We start from the raw sequence: 19,891 nt of genomic DNA on the forward strand, positions 1-19,891 counted from the left end.
TTCTGCATAGAGTGCCTGTGCTTAAAAGCAAGCAACCCCAGCTCAGATACCCCTCAGAGCTGGGACTGTGCCAAGCTCTTTCCCATAAGGGAAGCCCGAAGGCACTCACATAATATTAAAACCACAAGCTTAAACAAGGTAGTTTCTGCAGCAACAGAAAGTATGAGAAGAGACACAGGGCATAAACTCTCTCTCATCCCCCACACAGCCTGGCAACTACAACTCTTCCCCATTTTTCATGGCCTCCTGCTTGCAACAAACTCACAACTCCTCAGGGGCCTCTGGAAAAAAAGTCTTTCCATCACCTCTGCCCACCTATGTTCTCCTTCCAGTTCGTGCACCACAGCAATTCTTGGTCGCCGTCTGTTCCATAAGCTCCACCTGTCTCCGGGGGCACAGGTGGGGCTTGAAGTCAGCTTGCCTCCCTCCTAGCTGCTCTGCTACAGCTTTTGTAACAAAATCTCCAGTGTTTACATATACTTCTGTAAAATACTGCACTCCTGGGGATGTGTGGGCTAGCTCAGGTGACAGCTCTGCAAGCCAGCCATCTCATTTGTCAGCCAGCCCCACCAGGAGGCCACATCTCCAGCAAAGCAAGGGATCAGAGGTCTGTGCTTTCCCCAGCATTGCTGGTCTGTCTCTCCTTAACACAGCTGCCTTTCTGAGGGGACTGTGCTGACAAAACACTCCCTTTCCAATGGTCCCCCTTGTGTCAGACTGGGTATAATCATCCCCTTTTCCCTAAGCATAAGGGTTGTTGGAAGAAATATGCCTACACCATTTCGTGCACTGCCCCCTCTATTAGTCTTCTTGGGGTGGTTCTCTGGTCCTGTAGGCTACAGCAAACAGTTGGAGAGGGGCTGTTGGGAAAAGCCATGGGAAAAAGGGAGATAAAACCAGAAAAGTCAGATTTGCTGTTGCATATAAAAGAACACCACAAAAATGTGTTAAAAGAGCAGTTGCACAGCAGGCTTTTTCCATGTTTAAGGCATATGGAAAATTCATTACTCGCTTCATCAGCCCACAAAGTTCTGACCCAGCTCTGGTGCTGTGATACAGCCAAAGACATTCTGGCTTGTGAGGGTCCCTCCCACGAGGGGGGTAAGTGATGCTGGCATTTGGCACTGGGCTGTTGCACTTGATTCATTCAGCAAGACATCTACAACTTTGCCCTTCCAAGATCCACCAAGGTTTTTGGCTGTGATGTCTTTTGAATGAAAGCATAATGTTAAGAAGAATATTGACTCACACCATTACAAAACATAGAAGTATATGAAATTTTCTTCCATATGAAAAGAATACCTTTTAAGAGCTAAATCCTGCTCTCCTCCAGTGCCACTGTGTATCTGGCATATCACCATTGAAGCCATAAGCAGCAGCAGCAGCAAGGACAGAGGAATATTTAGAGAATTTTGCCTTTTCCATACCTCCCCATTGGAGCAGATATGTTATCTCAAATCCCACATACTTAATCTTTAACATGTAAAAAAAAAAAGTCAATGTACGAAAAATCAAATTGTTCTTGGAAACAGACATATTCCAATCTACAATGCTCCATTTGCAGGGCCACACTTTTAATGTACACCTTCACAGCTTGAATTTTAACATCTTATTGCATTGAAGGTTGGAATTATCCTTTCAAACCTTACATCTAAAGCACAGATTTCTCATACTGCTAAGAGGCAGCTGTGCTGTAACTGCTGCTGCGGACCGTGCTGTGGTTTTATCACTGTCTCAGGGAGACAGGCTTGATTTTCTGAGCTGCCAGCCCTCAGAGCCACTCAGAAGTTCTGACACGCACCTCTTCAGAGCCAGAGCTATGAGGCAGATTGCACCACCTTATATTGGCCTCACATGAATCAAAAGTATCTCCTATTCCTTGCAGAAGACACACAGGAACAAGCATAACCTGAAATACTTTTGATACTTCCAACTTCAATTAGTAACAATGTCCTAGTCTGGGCAAAAGAATTGGCTGAGGTCAGAATGGCCAGATCAGCATGACATCAGCTCAGTTGGTTGGAGCATGGTTCTAATAACACCAAGGTTGTGGGTTTGATCCCTGTATGGGCCATTCACTTAAGAGTTGAACTTGATGATCCTTGTGGATTCCTTCCAACTCAGAATATTCTGTGATTCTGTGACATGTTCAGGAAGATTTTGCCTTGATGAACACCTGCTCAGAAAAACTTGCAGCTCTGTTCCCACAGCCAAATGTTTCTGCTCTGATTTGTTAGACCAGTCCCCAGCTAACACATTTCCTTCCATGGAAATTGACTGCTAGTACCTCTGATCAATCTCTTTAAGAGGCTCTGAGCAGCAAGTGACCCTCAATTATTACAGACAGGCAACTTTTTTCTGTAAATTCTCCCCTAGGAAGGAGATCAGAGTATATTCAACCCGCTCTCATTTCTTCTTCATGTATTTACTCTGCATATAAACTTAACAGATTTACAGTTGAAATCTACAGCAATTGTTACTTGTAATTTCTCCCAGCTGTAATGGAGGAAAGACAATTCTCTTGATTCACTACACTATGTTGCTACATGAGGTGTGTCTGTCCCTTGGAAAGGGAAAAGGCATGGTCAGACCCATACGCTATTTCTCCAAAAAGGATGAAAGGATCTCTACTTTCATCCACAGGGAAGTGTGTTTCTCTAGAGGGTAAGCCAAGAGAGAGAACAGCACTGCAGGGAACTAACTCATTATTTGTCAGTGTGCTACTAAGAGAAGAAAGCAGGAGGAAGGGAACAAAATTTAATGACAGAACAAACAATTTCTTTGTTCCTTCAAAGTGCACGCTCCCTTAGATACTGCTGGGCTTCTCAGAACTAACAGAACCTCTAGCTTAATGATCCCCCAATTGTAAAGATTAGATGCAAGTGAGGCTTTGTCTCCCCCTGGTTAAGTAGCCAAATGAATCCAGACCCCAGAGAACAAGGGGTCTCAGAACAACATTCCCCAGATCATAAGCCAAGAAGAGTGTTTTTATAGGAAAACACGTTACTGCATGTAACACCCAATGAATATTTTCCTAAATCTACACAACAGACAGAGCCTGTGCTCTTCTTGACACAAGAGGGGTGTATAATGATTCTAAAAGACAATTAAACATTACACTTATACTGGTATTTGAAGGAACATTGACAGAACCCCATCACTTAAGAGGTTAAAAAAAGTCATCAAGAAGTCAGCTACTTATCTTGCTCGGAGCTTGTTTATGAAACAAGAGCTGTAAACCACGAGCTGTGCAGAGCTCGAGAACCACATCCGAAGATGTGCTGTCCTTGTCTCCCAAGGAGCAGCAAAGCAGCAGCCCCTCAACAGCAGAGAGCACGTAATCCTTAGGCACACCACAGTGCCATGCTGCTGCCTTAAGGTCCCCTGTAGCAACTCCCACCTTACATTCGATTCAAAGCAGGTTCTGCCTATTAGGTGATCACAGGCCCCATCCAATTAAATCTGACTAATGACATCTAGGGACCATTATTTGGAAACCCTGCATCAGCAGGTTGTTTTTAAGAAGAGAAGGAAATTAATAAGAAAAAACTCTGAAGACCAAAGTTCCTGAACTGACAAATACTCCAGCTATATCAACAGAAACTGATCCACAAAGCATGTCTTATGCTACTTTGGGTAAAGGACTGCTCAGGTGCTGTGCACACTAAAAGCAAACAGAAATGCGTGCTGACTCACCTGAACTGTGTATATTCTACAAATTGGAACCTGATAAATTCCGCTTAGCTGTGTCAATCTTCAGCTACATGGCCACTGAAAATACCACTGCACATGGCAACTGACAGCACTGCAATTTATTTACTAGTACCCAGAATTCATCATGAGCCCCAAGAGTGGTTTCTCCATCAACTCTGCCCATTTTCATTTTTTAAACAGTGACATTTCCCCTGCTTTACAATTGAACCTAAAAATACCCTCTTTCATTTCATAACTTCCTGAACTTTATCAGAAATGTGTTTTATGCAGCAAGCACAAGCACTGGGAACAAACTGGGGTTATGAATAGCCGTGAAGAACCAACAGAGGATTGAAGTAAATTAGGCATTGAAAGAATCATCTCCCTCTTGAACGGGGAACGATGCTTTGAACAGATTACAAAATATCACAAATTGGAAACAAACACATCCTCTTTAAAAATACTTTTGCAAGAAAACAATTCAAACAGTATTCATAGTTTTGAGGTTTGGTTTTTTTGCTCATAGTTTATTGAATGAAATGAAACGGGCAAATACAAGAAACAAGATCTGTGTTCCTCATGTCTCATCTCCAAGGCAGTCCTTTAGAGTGAACAGCTAGGAGCTCCTCCAAGTACAAAGGCCAAGAGAGACCACAGTGCCACAATACCAGAGACTCTAAAAAGGGCAAGAATAATAAAATGCTGTTAATCTACTTATATTAAGGGTTTAATTTTGGTCATATTAAGCCCTGAGATTCTTTTCCAAACCACGTCAGGCCAGAAATTCTCCCTTCATGAGCATCACTGTCACCACCTCACAAGGAGAGTGCACTTGAATCTAGAAATCTCTCCCACTGTCAAGCTTTCAACTCGGCTGTAGGAAAAAAAACCCACATCCACCCCACACCTGGGAAATTCTGCATCCCTCTCATCAAGCTTTTTAGAGATGGCACTACACTCACTAAGATAACCACCTGTCTGTTATGATAGCACATACATAGTTATGTGCTACGCATGGGGTAACATTCCCAGTTAACCTTCAAGATTACAGTCCAGTTGCCCAGGGCTGAAAACTCCCAAGTAGCCACCCAGCAGTCAGCGAGCAAACCTGCTTCTGAGCCCCTCGCTCCCCTGAGGGGTTGGGGCAGGAGGAAAAAATGCGCAGCAGGCTGCTGTTGTGACAGGGCCTAGGATACTGAAAAGAATGCTTCCCCCACTCCCCATTCCTGTGCTTTCCGTAACTCACTGCAGCAGGCAGTTCACGCGCGGAGAGTGCCTCCAGTGGCGATAGACGGAAACCGGCAGGTGAGGATGGTGCTTGTAATCCCGCAGGACGAGCCTGACGCTGCAAGGAAAGCACGTGCCTTGAGCTGTGGCTTGCAGGCTGCTTACAGCATCCCACATCTCAGGGCAGGAATCTATCTAAGAGCTGTCACAGCAGAGAGAGGGTGGGATGAAGACTTGGATCAGAGGAGCAAAGGACAAAAAATTAAGACTTTCTGATCACTTACTGCTTGTATTTATTGGAGAGCAGAATGAACTGGTTCTTTGAAAGCCGTCTGACATCAAAGCGACAAAGACCTTTAAACTCCTGGTAAATCTGTCTCTCATTCAGGCCTGGCCAGCCTTGAACATGAACAACCAAGGCAGGGGGATGATCGCAGGGAGCATCTTCCCCAGAAAAATTCTGGAAAATATACAATATTGAGACATATCTGAATTCAGAAATACTACAGAAGCACTACTAATATAATCAGAAAATATGCAAAACGTGACAAATAAATGACAGGTGTTGGTGAAAAATTAATTTTCTTTTGTCCCAAGATTCATCAGTTATAAAAGCAAACTTCTTCATGATCACCATGGAGAAACCACCAGAGAAACAGCAACATAAACTGACTAGTGCCATCTTACAGAATAACAATAGGAAAACATTTCACAAAGCAGAAATTCAATTCATTTGCTGTTTCAAGAGGTCCATTGTGTCACTTGTATGATGACAATTTTCTGTCAAGGTGGGCCCCAGCACTGGTGGACTCTTCTCCTCTAATGAAGCCACCAATTAGGCTACTGACCTATGCACCCCACAAACTGGTCACAGACCTGAAATTCATACGCACAATGCTTGAAACACCACCTCGTATGAAATTCACGTGGTTCACATGCCCAGCTAACACGGTGAGATACTGTGAGAAAGAAGGATCAGCCTCCATTGAATCCCTAAATCAAAAAACAAAACAGAACAAAGTTTTGTTTCTCCCCAGTGCTGCACTGCTGCACAGTGTCAAGCTCTTCAACCAGTGACAAAATAGGTATTTTAGATCTTGGCATCTCCTACAGATGTCAAAAAGCTGCAAGCAAAAGGAAAGGTTTTGAACAGTTGCCCCTTATGAAGTTAACTGAAGGCAGTGATTCACAGAGGTTTCAAAAATGGAAACTAATGGAAAATTATTTGACCCTTACCCAAGTGAACTGAACTTGAGAGAGCTCATTCAAGGGTAAAGAAGTCACAATGTCATTTCCCAACCTCTGAGCCATCGCATGGCCCCTGATTTCATTTTTAAAATGTCAGCTTTGACATAAATCTACTACTTTCAGATTTATAAAATAAAAATCTAATTAGAACATGACATTTCCAGTAACACTTTCTTTTATCCAAAAGGAAGGACAGTCTGCAAAACAAAAAGTCAGCCACAGCAAACGGATGACTGCTTTCCATAGGACCATCCATGTAACACAATTTTCTGTAAACACTTACTCTGTGGATCTGCACAGTAGCAAATGAGCTGACATCAGAAGAACTAGAAGGAATAATGAGGTGGCATTAGAACAAAGCTAAAGAAACATACCTAAAAAAATAGAAAGCAAAAACTCACTAAAGTGCAGCTAAGTTACTAAGAGCAACAGACTGTGTATAAACAAATATTTCTTAGTATCAAATAGAGCTACAGAGCAGGAAAGGAAATGCCAAGTCCCAATACAATCTCTGAAGGAGTGTTTAAGAAGCATTTTACCTGAACCACAGAGAAATGCATCATAGCCTGCCTCATGAGGAGATTCCTTCTCAGCTGTAAGTGTCCAACAAAATCAAAAAGTAGTAAACACATTTAGCATGCTTTGAAAACTGTGGCACTGCAGAATCCTAACATTCATAAGATCTACTGTTCTAGAGGGTTGTTTTTCCCCCACCCTCAGCTGTTTCCTTCCTCACCTGAAAATTTTACACTCTGTAGAAAGTCTGTGCTTCTCCCATGCATTTTAAAACAATATCAACAAAAAGGCAGCAATTACATTAATGTCTGAAAAGCTTAGCAAGATGCACGTGAAAAAATTTTAACTTCTAGGAAGGTCTACATCAAACTGTGTTGTGTATGGTATTGATGGTATGAGAACTATTTCAAAACACAGGAGGCCCTGTGCTGCAGAGCTGCCAGGAGAAGCCAGAAAACATCTGCCTCACAGCTAGTATCACACCACATACTGGACACAACCTCCTGCACACACAGCACCACTAACCCTGCACACACACCAGCCACCAAGCTCCTCTTACTTTTCAGGACCTCCTTGTCATTAGCTCCCACTACTTTCCCTTCTAGGACGGCTGTTTCCCCACATCCCTTGCCCTTTCCAAGCACTACTGACTCTTCACAGCCTCAAGTCAGGCTCAGCTCAACTTAATGTCTGTGCTCGCAGCATGATGCAAACCTGCCCTGCATTACCCTTGGCAGGTACCAGGGACATGCAGAACATGGCTTGGGAGCCCAGGCTTTGGATCTGGACAAAAATGTGTATCAGCACCTCTGTGCAAATTCAGCTGACCCAGTGGCACCACCCATACTTTGCATGTGGTCATCCACAGAGTAAAACAAACCTCTTTTATCTACCCAGCTTTGAAGATTTGCTTAAGAACATACCATATCTTGAGCAGTCACTTGCAAGAGCTATAACTGGCCACAGTGGATCCTTGGGATTTAGGCTGCTGCTGAAGACAAGTTGATGTGTAAGATTTTTGTCTTTCCTCAATATATTAGAGACAAGTTCCTGTTCTCTAGTGACCTGTAGCTTCATTTCAGAAAAAGTTACTGAATACTTTAAAAGGAACTTTGGTAGTATTCCACGAAAAGGGTAAAATGCTTACCTGAATAATATCTACCAGTTTTCTTCCTGAAAACTAACTCCTAAATACTTCTTCAGCCTCTTCCCTCACTCAAAACTTGTAACCAGCAAATCTTGTCTAATTGCATACATTAAAATGTGAGCAGAACTAAAACTCCAAGGAAAAGGGTTGACTAGATGGTTCTATTTGAATGGGAAACCCTGAAGGATAAACAGACACCCACAGAATGACTGAAATAAAAGGGAGATCAAGCAAGCATAAAAACTCTGAGAATCTGCTAAGAAATAAGCAAACAAAATCTCAGAATCCCATTACTGTTTTGATCAAATACTCATTTTGCATCTCCTTCTTGGGAGCAGGGGGTAAGGGGAAGCAGGCAAAATTTTGCTTTTCTTAGCAAAATTAACATAAAAAAACTTAGCCACAAAAGAAGTGTCAAATAGGAGAAGCCTTCTACCACATTGGACTAAGCTCATGAGATATGGTACCTACTCATGTTCTCCATTAGAACATTGTATTTAGTTATTGCTTTGGGCTCAGAGCAGCCCTGTCTTAGGAGCAGGCATTTGAAATTAGGATGCATTTTCACCAAGAACTGAAACTTATTCATTTCAGAACATTTCAATTTTCAAATTGCATGTACAGCTGTCTGCAAACCAAACTTGTGACCGATGAAGTAATGGTGATACAATATCAGAAGTGACTTACAACAAATAATTTACTACACAATTACTTTGTAAGAAAGATGTGCATTTCTTGCTCTCGAATTTAGAAAGACAAGAAACCAATTGAAAACCACTTGAGAGGAGAGAAAATATGAACATATGAAATGACTGACTTTGAAATATCTTTCCAAAGAAAACAGAGGGATTGCCGAAGGCTATATTGCCCACCACTTACCTGCACAAAACTGCATACACCTCCGAAAGACTAGATACTCGAGGAAACAGATAATTCTAGAAAAGAAGAATGTGTTAGAAAACCAACAAAGGCAGACCTCCTTAACTCACTCGGTAACTAACCTCAACAAGAGCTCAGTTACTTGGACTGATGATTCATTAAACAAGATCTAAAATTAGAACGTCCCAGGGCAACACTGAGAACTGGTTCCAATTCTGTAACCACAGCGCACTGAGGAAAAATACCCTCTTTTATGGGTGAAAAACAAGTTTTAACTCCAAACGAAGAGACCTGTGCATCTCACCTTCTTCATAGATTTTGTTATAGTCTTGGTGTCTATGATGACAGGAAACAGGTTGTGAATGTTCCTTTTAAACTCCTCATAGCTTTCTGAAAGCAAAACACATGCGGAGAAAGGCATCATGAAACTGGGGACAAGCCAATGATATCACAAGTTCATAGGAAACAGAGGTGATGGCATAAAACGATGCACTGCTCCAGCAGCTGGGGCTCAGAAGAGCCAACTATCACTGCCACTTGTGGGTGTCTAGGGTGGCAAAAGGCTACTGTACCTCCTGTTCCACCCCCACTGCAAAGGCAGCAGCCTGGGACAGCAGCTATGTACAGCATTACCTGGAAGGGGCTTGTAGAACTTGTCGTGAAGATGCATAAGGTCCATAAGCATGTTGTGTCCCACCAGGGGCTACGGGAAGAACACAAACTTAACAGCCCATTGAAGCATATTTCTGAAGAGAGCTCAGAGATAACCAACTTTATGCAAGCCCAACAGCTGTAACCCTTTCTTACAGCAGACAGATCCACACACGCTCACCCAGGAGTTATTCAGGCTGCAAGGCTCACAGGAGGACTACTGCTTCCAGGAAATCAGACTTGTGGACTTTGAGGAGAGTATTTTTTTAGCAGAATTCTATTTTCAGTGGATCTAAGGAGCTAGGTGGATTTTCAGCTCAGCTGAACATTGGTAAAATGTTCCAGCCATGAGATTTATACACTTACTCACAAGGGCAGGGACAGTCTTTGCCTGCACATCACCCACAGTCTTCTGAAGCTGAAATCCATTCAATAAACTGCATACAGAACATAAGAATTTCCACACAGAGTCAGACCAATGGTCTACATGGTCCAACAAACTGGTCTGTCACCTGCTGAAAAGCATAACTTGCCCAAAAGGCAAGAATCTGCTCAGTTTTCTTAGATGGTGACTCATGTTGTGTAACACCAGGACTTTTTAAGACTGCATTTAACACAGCAAATTAAAAAGACATGAAAAATGAGAGTAGGGATAAGGCATTTTACCTTCTTGGCTTCAACAAGTATCTGGAAGAGGTTGGTGAAGCCCCGGGCAGACAGGAGAATGAGCTCTATCTGACAGGGGTCACGGGAAGAGTTCTCCAGCAGCTGACGATGCTGTGGACTCACTTTTTTCACCATTACCTGGAAAGAACAGTCATTGGGTATCTCAGCCTGCCATGTTAGTTTTATGTACATTGTTTACTGGGGTTCAGTAATACTGAGGACAAGTTCAGCTTCAAGGCTGCGAAGGACAGAGAAACTGTACATCCCCTGGGATTTTGAGACTGTCTCACTTCTATATGTAGATCAGTGTTCCAGTAACTAAAGGGACCTGCTCTAAGGGTCTTTTATTATTGAGGAAGACCATTGGTAAGAACCGTGGGGGTTTTTTTGGAGCACAAACGAACATAGTTCAATTTAACTTGATAACAATATGGTAAGCTCATTGCATCAAAAACTCAGTAACAAACAGCAATCACACAAACTGAGTCCCCAAAGGCAATGTTTCAGATGAGAAGGCTTAGTAAATCTGACACGGTTGACATTGGTTATCAGACCAAAATAGGACCAATACAAAAAAAACCCCAAAACTTCTGTAAACAGCTTCTAAGCAACTGACTGGTATCACGCTGATGCCATGGTTTGAGAAGTCCACAGCCATACGTTTAATACAGAAAATATTGCACCAAATGCTAAATAGCAGTAGCAAATAGCAAAACAGCAGATCATATAACAGAGAGTAAAAGTCTTCAAAGCAACTACGTGGCAAAAGTCAGCAAAGGAAAACCACAAAAAAGACTAAAACTGTACATTGTTGTGGAGGTATTGAAGGAAAAACCTAGTAAAGACACAGAGAGGGTCCCTCCAGAAGTGCCCCAAGGATAAGCATTCCAGTTCAATGTATTTTGTGGCTACCGAACAAATAGAAACCAGAGGTGCTCAGTTTTCTGTACACCTTTTCCTGGGATCCCACAATCAACATTCCCCAGAACACTGTCTTCTCTGCCTAGAGCCTATCATTAAAAGTACAAGCAACATTTCAGAATCCCTGCAAGAATGTCAGTCCTATCTGCCTAGACAGAAAGGTCCACATTTCCATCTCACCTTCTTGTTTCCAAGAGGCTCCGTCCAAACATTTTGGAGAGCCTGCCTCAGAACCAGCTGAACTTCAAGCACATGATAGTCTGCAACAAAAACAAAAGGAAAAAGAAAAAGGTAGTAAAAGCTTCAGAGGTGCAGACAATCCTCTAAGGAAAACACATTTTTCTAGACAGAAGGACTGACTAGGTGTTTCTCCTCCAGTGTATAGAAAATATTCTTGAACTATGATCCTGGTATGCTACCAGACACAATGACAGAAAGAAAACAAAACAAAACAACAAAGTAAAACAAAAACAACCAAAGCAAAACAAAAACACCAAACAAACAAAAACCCCACCAAAAAACAAACAAAACCCACACAAAAAAAAAGTCACAGTGAAAATTTCAGGCAAATAAGCTTTTGTAAGGACACAGAAGAAAGGATAAGACTAACTGAAAAGAAAAGAGAGAAAGGCTATTCCTCTGAAGAAAAGACACTGTGATTTTGGAAGGTTTCAGAGCAACAGAACCAGAAGCCAACCACACAAGAGACGTACCAATGCATTTTCCCCCACAGCTGATAAGGAACTAACCCAGTTCTCTTCTGCTACTACAGCTGACCAAGTAGATAAAAAACAGCACAGTCCCCACCCCTTTTATTCCAAACTCTGCAAAAAACCATTAACAGACAAAGTCTTGAATACTCTCTGTCCTTCCTCAGCTTTTCTGTATTTTATTCCCTGACCTAAAGGATTAAGCTTTGGGTTCTGTGAGCAAACCTACAAATTATTCCCTGCTAAAATTCCTTGTCCTTCAACTTCTTCAAAACAGCACAGAAATTCCTCAACTCTGCTATACCACTCTCAAAACCTAGCACAGGTGGTAAGTAGCCTGCTTATCCCCACTGGTATATGTGTCTCCATGGTGCTCCTTGCCGCTCGACATGAGAGGGCACCTGAAAGGTGACATGCCTTTCCTTTCTCCAAGGGGAAGAAAATAAACAAAAAACCAGATAACCCAGGACTTAAAACAAATGAAAGGTTACCCTGATTCAGAGCAACTACAAATTCTCCAGTTGCTGCTCTGAAGAAGCACAAAATTACAATAAAGTAGTCAAGTACAACAAAGCATGCTCCAACCACCCAGACATCCACTTCCACTTTGGAAAGATCCACCACCCCAACAGAGCAGAAAAGCAGAGTCCAGAGATGAACTCCTGACAGGAACTGAGGTGTAAACTTGGGTAAAGAGTTGTAAAGGCAGGATGGGCACTGGTGCTTTCCCTCTCAAGAGAGCAGTTTAAGAGAACGGGTAGCAAAGGACAGTAGCAGCCCCAGAGGTTCAGGAGAAGTAATGAAGCCACTCAGACCCCACAGGTGCCTAAGGGAGGCACCCTGTTTCATACCACTCAAATCCTGCAGAATCATAGTCTCCTCTTCCTCTGCTACAGCTATCCAACAGGTCACTTCATCAATAACTTTCCTCAGCACATCCCTGTCCGCAGCACTAGTGCTAGATGAGGGGGAAAGAGGCAGTGTGAGAAATGCTCTTTACAGATGAAGCCTTGTGCCTTGCCATGGGAATGCAAAAACATCATTTCCCAACATTCACCCAATTCTCCACATTGTATCCTGTGATCTCAGTTTTGGTTCAGAGAGACCACAGCATGCTGGAACTGCTGGCACCAATGCATTCAGACCAACAGGCTTCAGTATTTCTACAAAACGTGATCTGAGTGAAGCTGAACCGTCAACACAATCAGTACTGAGGAGCCACCTCTCTGAATAGTGCTCACCTGCGGAATGTCCAGCTACCTGCTAAGAGATGCTGCCTAAAGATCTTCTCCTGTACCTCATTCATGTATGGGATTCCATCTTTGAGGAACTGGGGGGGGGAGAAAAATGCCAGGTTGATTATATTCCCTTGGATTTTCTTGCAGTGCATTAGAGAATTAGCAGGTTAGCCAGGGCAAACAAACTGTAGGCAATCCAACATGTATGGAGGAAAGAAAAGGATTTTTGTCAACTGGAATAATTTTTTTTGCTCTGCTTTTACCTTTCCTTTAATAAGATACTTCCAAGTGTCAAGATACCAGATGCTTCCTGTTCAAAACTGCAAGCTAGTACTCTTAAGGGATGACACGGTCTGAATTTTATGGGAAACGTGGCAATACATAAGACACAGGTAAACTGATACTTCCCCATCTTCGTGGCTAGTAAAGACACCCATGGGGGTCTGTTTAGTAACTTGTCAGCTCACCAGAGATAGGTGGGGTTTTGGGGTTTTTGTTTGTTTTTTGAGGCGGGAAAATCTGTCTTAAGCTGACAAAGATGTGGTTATTGCCTCTACATTGGTTCAGAAAAAACAGCACTCACTATCCCTATTGATAACGAACTGCATGATGCATTCAGCAAGATGGTATTTACCCCAGAAACATAGTGTTTGGGATACTAATCCTGATTTCTTCTGTAATTGCAGAGATTTCCTATCTTCTGGATTTCTGGCAGAGAGATTACGTACCTTATTATAGTCAAAGCCATAATGAGACAGGAACTGAATGCTAGACGCAGAGAGGGTGAATTCGACATCCCTAACTCCCAGCATTGAGGGAAAGAGAAAAAAGTTGTATGAATGCACCACATACCTAAAATGAAAAGAAAAATATCTCTTGAAGACAATGACAAGAAATAACTCCCCCCAGGGGGACAATGTATAAAATCTAAACCGCACTGTCTTCATTATAACAGAAAACTGCTTTTCTACTTACTTGTTTGAGTTTTCTTTTGAGAATATTGCCAGCCCTGTGAGAAAGAAACCTCCGTTGAGATGGCAAAGTTTAGCTGGATGCCTACAGATAGTGTACAATTTGATAAGGGATGTAGGGAAGCCCTCATGAAGTACATGTTTTCCACTCACTAATGTCACAGTGCAAATCTTAACAGCAACTGCCAGGCCACTCCTCAGCTCCCTGAGAGCTGAACAAGGACAAGCCTTTACTGCTAAGTGGGAAAAGGAGTCAAGTTTGATTAAATAAAAAAGATTGAGCAATGGGCAAGAGGCGAGTTGGTGATCAAAGTCTCTAACTATGCATGCACAGATGGGTCTGTGGTCCAACTACACTACAAAAATGTTTGGAAGGAGATGGGCACCAGAGAGTACTGAAACATGGGTTTAACTTCTCAGGTTTGGGTTTTTTTCTGTTAATCCCTAAAAGGCACACTAACATCTTACATACCCTAAGGCTTTGAAAAACATTTAAAATTATTTTGGGGCTTTCTTCTTGATTTCTTATTGGTTCTTAACTGTCAATGCCCTCCTCCACAGGCCCATTCTCATGTTGGTTTTTTTTGTTATTTTAGGAGTATCAGAAATAGTAGCCTTCATTTTCTTCTGATAGTCCCCTTACTCATGCACTATATCAAATGATATGGCTTTGAATAGGAGCTGCCATTATATGCTTCTTGCTTGCATCCTCTGCTTTAAAAGCCCTGTATTTTTAACTGCAACCTTTAAATATAATCAACTTTAGACCAGTAAAAAGTATTCAGCTCACCTGACATGACATTATTTAAAATATTAAAAGGTCGACAGTATTAAACATCAGAGGGGGGGGGGAAAACCAAACAAATGTCTTGTACAAGTATATTAAGGCTAGAGCCACCTACAGGCCCCACCTGTTGGCAAAAGGCTGGTTACCTGTAAGACCTCAGGAGATCACTTTCTGTGTCAGAGCAGCACTTACCAAGCTGAGTAACAGTGAAGCGCTGAACACTCTGCCTGATCTTCAGATACCGCTCCACAGGGGAATCAAACAGGCTAGGAACAAAACCAGAATTGGGGAAAGGAGAGCGGACACATGAAGGTTTGTTACACACGGGTTGCTCTCTCACAGAGCTAAAGCAACAAGTCTCCCTCACGTTTCAAGTCCAGTAGCTTTACCTGGGCTCGCTGCTTTGTGGGAAAGTTGAATACAAGCCAGTAAACTCCGTATCAAGGGCTGTTGAGATGGAAACAATACAAGAGAATTTGAAATTTGAGGCATGTACTTCACCAGCACCAGGACGGGGCTCTCTCAAACACTTCTCTTCACCGTAACCTCTGTCAAACCCACCGGCGGCAAGCTCAAGAGAAAAGGCAACCAACTGCTGTGGGACTGAAGTCTCCAGCTCCCTGATCCCTGTGGCAGGACGAGGCGACGAGGCACGGCCACACACACGTCCCGCAGGAGGGGCTGGCCTCCTCCTGAGCGGTGTGTGTGCCTCCCAACCCCATCACCTCCAGCGCCCCCAGCCCTCCGAGTCGAGGCCAGCACCTCAGCGAGGGCTCCCTTCCCAATCCCTGCTGCCAGTTTTAAACTCCGGGCCTCGGCGCCCACTGTTTCTTTGCACAGCAGCGCCATTATCTGCTGCCATACACCTCAGTGCTGGTGCCCCTACACCGGACAAGGCTAAGCCGCGCCCCTCCCCGGGCGAGCGGCGGTCGAGGGCACGGCTCAGAGCGAGCGGGCGGGCGGGCGGGACGCCCCCAGGGCTCACCCACGAAGGCGGCGCGGCGGATGCGGCGCCTGAGGCGCGGCAGGAGCCGGGCGAAGCCCTCCGCGCCCACCTCCATCGCCGGGCTCCCCGCGGCCCCGGCCGCCGCGCCTGCGTGCCCGCCACTGCCCCGCGCGGCGGGACTCATCCTCAGTAACTAATGGGAAAGGCGAGACCGCGGCAGGTTCGAGGATAATCCGAGCGGCGGGAACAAAGGAGAGGGAGTGTTTTTTAAGAATCACGTCAGTTCAACTCTGAGGGTTTAGTACAGATGCCAGAACCGGGCCGGGCTCACGCCGCTCGCTGATAAACCCCGGCACACAACCGTGGCGTTTATTTCTCCTCTCCCAGAGCCTACAAACACGTAGCAGCAAGGCACTGCACCAGGACGCCGATACGGGAGTTGCACTGACCAAGCCTGGCCTCTCTGAACCAGGTGCTGCTTGTCAGAGGGGTTCACATACCCTGAACACATTAAATGCCGATCACTTGCCAGAGGCACCGACAGCATCAGTCTGTGGACAAGCAGCAGGCAGCCACAGGAGACAATTGGGCTTCTTACTCCCTGCAGATAGCATTTGTGCAGCTTTCCTCCTATGCCTATAGGGTTAAGCAGCTACAATGTCAGGGTTGCAGGAAACCTGCAAGGATGAGTTAGGGGAATTCCATCATTTTTAGCAAGATTAGCCCATACACTTTATTACAGTTCTCAACATTCACATAATGACTACATTTTGCTAAATTAGACTGGCAGCATACAGGCATCAAATATCAAAACATTTCCAGAGTTCAGGTTAGAACAAACAAAATCAAATACCAAAAATAAAATATACCTTAAAATTGTTGAATTATGAAGTAAATTCTGTCAACCTATCAGGCTGGACTATGATAAGTTTATTCTAGCCTTAAAGGTGTTGATCATTTTAGAATCAAGAATATGACACAGTTTTGCCCATTTAAAAGTATTTTATTATAAGATGACACATTCCAATTTTTTCCAGCTCTGGTCCTTCACTGTGCTAATACACACACTTAAAGAAGTGATCATTTTTCCTTGGAAAATCTTCCTAGAAGTCTCCATTTTACCGATAGATTCTTCGTGGCTCACGCAGAACAACACCACCCTCCTCCATTGCTTTTTCGAATTCCTGAATCTTGTTTAAAAGATAGAGACATGAATAAATACAAAGAAAAGCCATCAGTACTGAAATATCAGTGAGGACATGTTAGGTGGAGGGCAGAGCTTTACAGCCTCACGGAAGCATACTACCAGGAACTGCAGCTTGTCAAAGCTGCCTTTTTGAGTGTTGCAAGGAGGGACTGTCAAACCACATGAAGAAAATCATGTAAAATTAATGCCTAAAAAGGAAAAAAGAGCCAAAGGAATAAGGAGATGGGTACTTGCCGAGTCACAACGATATTCCCAGGGGATAATGGCTTTAAAGTTCACAAAGTTGATTCCTGCTTCCAAACAGCGCTGTGCCATTACACGGCCAAGGTTTTTGCATGCAGCTACTCCCTTGGGACTGTACAAGTGTCTTTTTATGGCCCACTCTCGGGTGGAGGCAGATACCACAACATCCCCATTGGAGCGCTCAACAAAGGCTTCTACATAATGCTGTGTCCGCTCAAGCCGCAATCTAAGTGCAGGGAAAAAATAACACGGGATTATGATGTCTTTTCCAGGGAATACATTCATATGCTTAAGTGACTCCCTTTGTGAAATAAAACTGAATGTACTAACATGATATTATATTACATTACATTATATTATGTTATATTATATGTAGGGTTTTGCTTATTAGGACAGAAATAAGAATCATATTACTAGTTGAGAAGAGTGAAATTCCAAGAGCAACTCTTTGTCAGTTACTCAGGTCCTACGTTGCCTCAGACCAGCACGCACTCCAAACCAAGCACTGTACACCTGCACAGTGTGGAACAGGTACATATGAGCTAGATGAGGGGAACTGCTCCAGCAGAAAAAGCTTTAGGGCTGCTATATAATCTCTTAGAGGCTTGTGCTGCCACAGCAGGTAAGAAATTGTTGAGATCTGCAAGTTGTCAGAGAAAACATCATAAATTTCTACACATAACTACACAGTATTTATTAGGAGCAACTATTTCTTACTGCACTGAGACAATTACCAGATTTCCCTGTGCGAACAAACTGAATGTGGATCTCTCCTCAAGAACAAAATAATGATTTTGAAACCCTAGCTTAAAATGAATTTATTTTCTAGAGGACAAGCAAATAAAAAACAAACCAACCCAACCAAGCAACCAAAACCCCTCCACCCCAAAACCCCACAAAGGAAAAAACCCAGACAATTATGTTGTCTCAAATAAAACAATGAAGCTGGTCAGCACAGAACTAAGAGAATCCTGAGTTAAAAACCCGTTGCTTAAGCAATATTACTGCTGCCTTAATAAGAGATGGAAAGATCTTCACTGCACATGCTGAGCTTCATGTGATGCTAGTCTGCTGTTTTTTAACATAGAGATACCTGCTCATTAATAAACACTAGCATGATAACTGATGCATCAACCCAGTAAATACATTTTGAATAGTTACCACCTGTTGGGTTTCTGGGGTTTGTTTTTGGTTTTTTTTTTTCTTTTGGAGTCTTCATTGCTGCTGGTGACTTTCTGACTCACCTATGCCAGAACTCACGCTTTGGCCATGTTGTCTTCCAGCCACGCTCCTTCCTAGCCAGGGCCAACTGCTCCAAGTTACGAGGATTTCTGTTAGTGAAGTCTGGGGCAACAACCTCATTTTCACTAGTGTCCACTTCAGTCTCAGTTTTGAGACGGGCTGTAGTTGATGCAAAATGAAGACCTTGGGAGGAGAGCCGGGAAAAATACCACACAGGTTAAAAAAAATGTAGTGCAAACAGCAGAATGAATACAGTACAGAATGATACAGCTTGTAAAAGTCAGCAGGGCAAAATCAGGTTGTTTTTTTTTTTAAACACACTTAACAGATGGATAACAAGACCTCAACCTGTTTCTCCAATTTATGAGGTGAACTGCTAGTAAATAAACGCTGTTTCAAAACTCATATATAAAATATAAACTCATACGTGACTAGGAGATCCCTAGGACCAAGGCTTTACAAAATACTGAAAACGAATTACCCAAGGAACCAATGACAGCGCTACCAAATAACAAGGTATAATCTTTCATTCCTTGGCACAGCAGCACCGCCAAGACGCCCCGGGAGCGTTCCCCCGCCGGGCGCAGCCGGCACGGCGACCTGTGAGCTTACCCGCTGCCCGAAGCCTGCCGGCCGCCAGCAGCAGGCGGCTGGGGCTGCTCAGCGCCATGAGGAGCCGGCGCCTCCACAGCCCTGGGCGGTGTCAGCTCTGCTCCCTCCGCTCAGGGACACCCAGGCGCCGCCATGAGCGTGGGGCGGCACTTCCCGCGGAAGCGGCCGCCAGAATTCCGCCCGACGGGGACGGGGTCAAGCGGAAGCAGCGAGCGCCGGCTGAGCGCCGCTTCCAGTGCAAACGCCTCGGGGAACTGTGCTCTAGTGTCAGTCACGTCTCACAAAATAGGGCAGAAAACACTTCCCCGACTCGAGGGGTCATCTTTTAACTCTTCCCCGTGAGAAGAGGGCTTGAGGGAGATACCGGGTTGCAGAGGCCGGGTCTGCGTTTCTTGGGACGGGTCTAAGAAAGCGGGAGCTGGGGGCATGGCAAGAGTGGGCGGGGGGCTGCGAGAACCACGGGGCGGAGAGGCCCGAGCCGCTGCAAGAGCTCCCTGGCGCTGCTCATGGTAACACGGTGCCGCTCTGCCCGGCGAGGGTCAGGTCTGTCGCCGCCGAACGGGCACACGGCCCGCGGCAGTGCCGGCCTCGGCTCCTGCAGCCTCGCTCCACTTGCGGGCAGTCTATGGGAATAGTGGTAGTATAATGGGAATAGTTACAACTCAGAGACCTTCCCTTCGAACAATGTAACTGTTGCTTTTGCTTTAGAGGAGTAATGGCAGCGTTCTAGAAGAAATAACATTGTACCAAGTGCCATTATCAAGTGCAATCTCAGTCGTGAATTAAGGTAATTCTAAGTGTTCTGCCTAAAACGTCACCAGAGCTGCAGGGCTCTTAGGATCATCAGGGAGCAGATCTTCAGCTTTTTCTATTGTCTTTTATCTACTCAGAATCTGAGCCTGGTCTCGGAATTTGCAGCATTCCCCTAGGACTTTGGGTATAATCCTGAGCGATGCGGAACGTGTTTGAGAACCACAGTAAAAGACA

At 44.1% G+C, this 19,891-nt stretch overlaps 3 protein-coding genes across 8 annotated transcripts in view; 1 reads left to right on the top strand and 2 right to left on the bottom strand.

Moving 5' to 3' along the window:
* Positions 1–4,192: 4,192 nt before the first annotated feature.
* On the bottom strand, positions 4,193–15,727 carry PNLDC1 (PARN like, ribonuclease domain containing 1). 6 transcript variants are annotated; one of them, XR_003534861.1, is made up of 19 exons: positions 15,640–15,727; positions 15,044–15,101; positions 14,847–14,920; positions 13,872–13,905; positions 13,625–13,748; positions 12,900–12,988; positions 12,510–12,616; positions 11,129–11,208; positions 10,028–10,165; positions 9,344–9,413; positions 9,015–9,100; positions 8,711–8,766; positions 7,608–7,675; positions 6,708–6,761; positions 6,452–6,494; positions 5,831–5,913; positions 5,205–5,380; positions 4,940–5,038; positions 4,193–4,369 (listed from the first exon to the last, which is right to left on the bottom strand). XR_003534861.1 is itself a non-coding variant. In XM_027687142.1 (19 exons), the coding sequence occupies exons 1-19, from the start codon at positions 15,713–15,715 to the stop codon at positions 4,297–4,299; spliced, it is 1,551 nt and encodes a 516-aa protein (XP_027542943.1). In that variant the 5' UTR covers positions 15,716–15,727; the 3' UTR covers positions 4,193–4,296. The 6 variants fall into 6 exon arrangements, 4 of the variants coding, with proteins under 4 accessions (XP_027542943.1, XP_027542935.1, XP_027542927.1 ...); XR_003534859.1 differs by having other exon boundaries at positions 5,797–5,913; XM_027687142.1 differs by having other exon boundaries at positions 5,814–5,913; positions 13,625–13,694.
* Positions 15,728–16,582: 855 nt separating this feature from the next.
* Positions 16,583–19,022, bottom strand: MRPL18 (mitochondrial ribosomal protein L18). Its single transcript, XM_027687187.1, has 4 exons — positions 18,905–19,022; positions 18,295–18,475; positions 17,042–17,276; positions 16,583–16,790 (listed from the first exon to the last, which is right to left on the bottom strand). The coding sequence occupies exons 1-4, from the start codon at positions 18,960–18,962 to the stop codon at positions 16,719–16,721; spliced, it is 546 nt and encodes a 181-aa protein (XP_027542988.1). The 5' UTR covers positions 18,963–19,022; the 3' UTR covers positions 16,583–16,718.
* The window catches only part of TCP1 (t-complex 1), an 8,935-nt gene continuing 8,004 nt past the window's right edge, over positions 18,961–19,891 (top strand). The window contains exons 1-2 of the mRNA XM_027683455.1: positions 18,961–19,160; positions 19,251–19,285. Of these exons, the coding sequence (XP_027539256.1) occupies positions 18,961–19,160; positions 19,251–19,285 (235 nt within the window). The remainder of the gene's footprint in view (positions 19,161–19,250; positions 19,286–19,891) is intronic.

Source organism: Neopelma chrysocephalum, unplaced genomic scaffold, assembly GCF_003984885.1.
Source record: "Neopelma chrysocephalum unplaced genomic scaffold, ASM398488v2 Primary Assembly neopelma1_23, whole genome shotgun sequence".
NCBI lineage: Eukaryota > Metazoa > Chordata > Aves > Passeriformes > Pipridae > Neopelma > Neopelma chrysocephalum.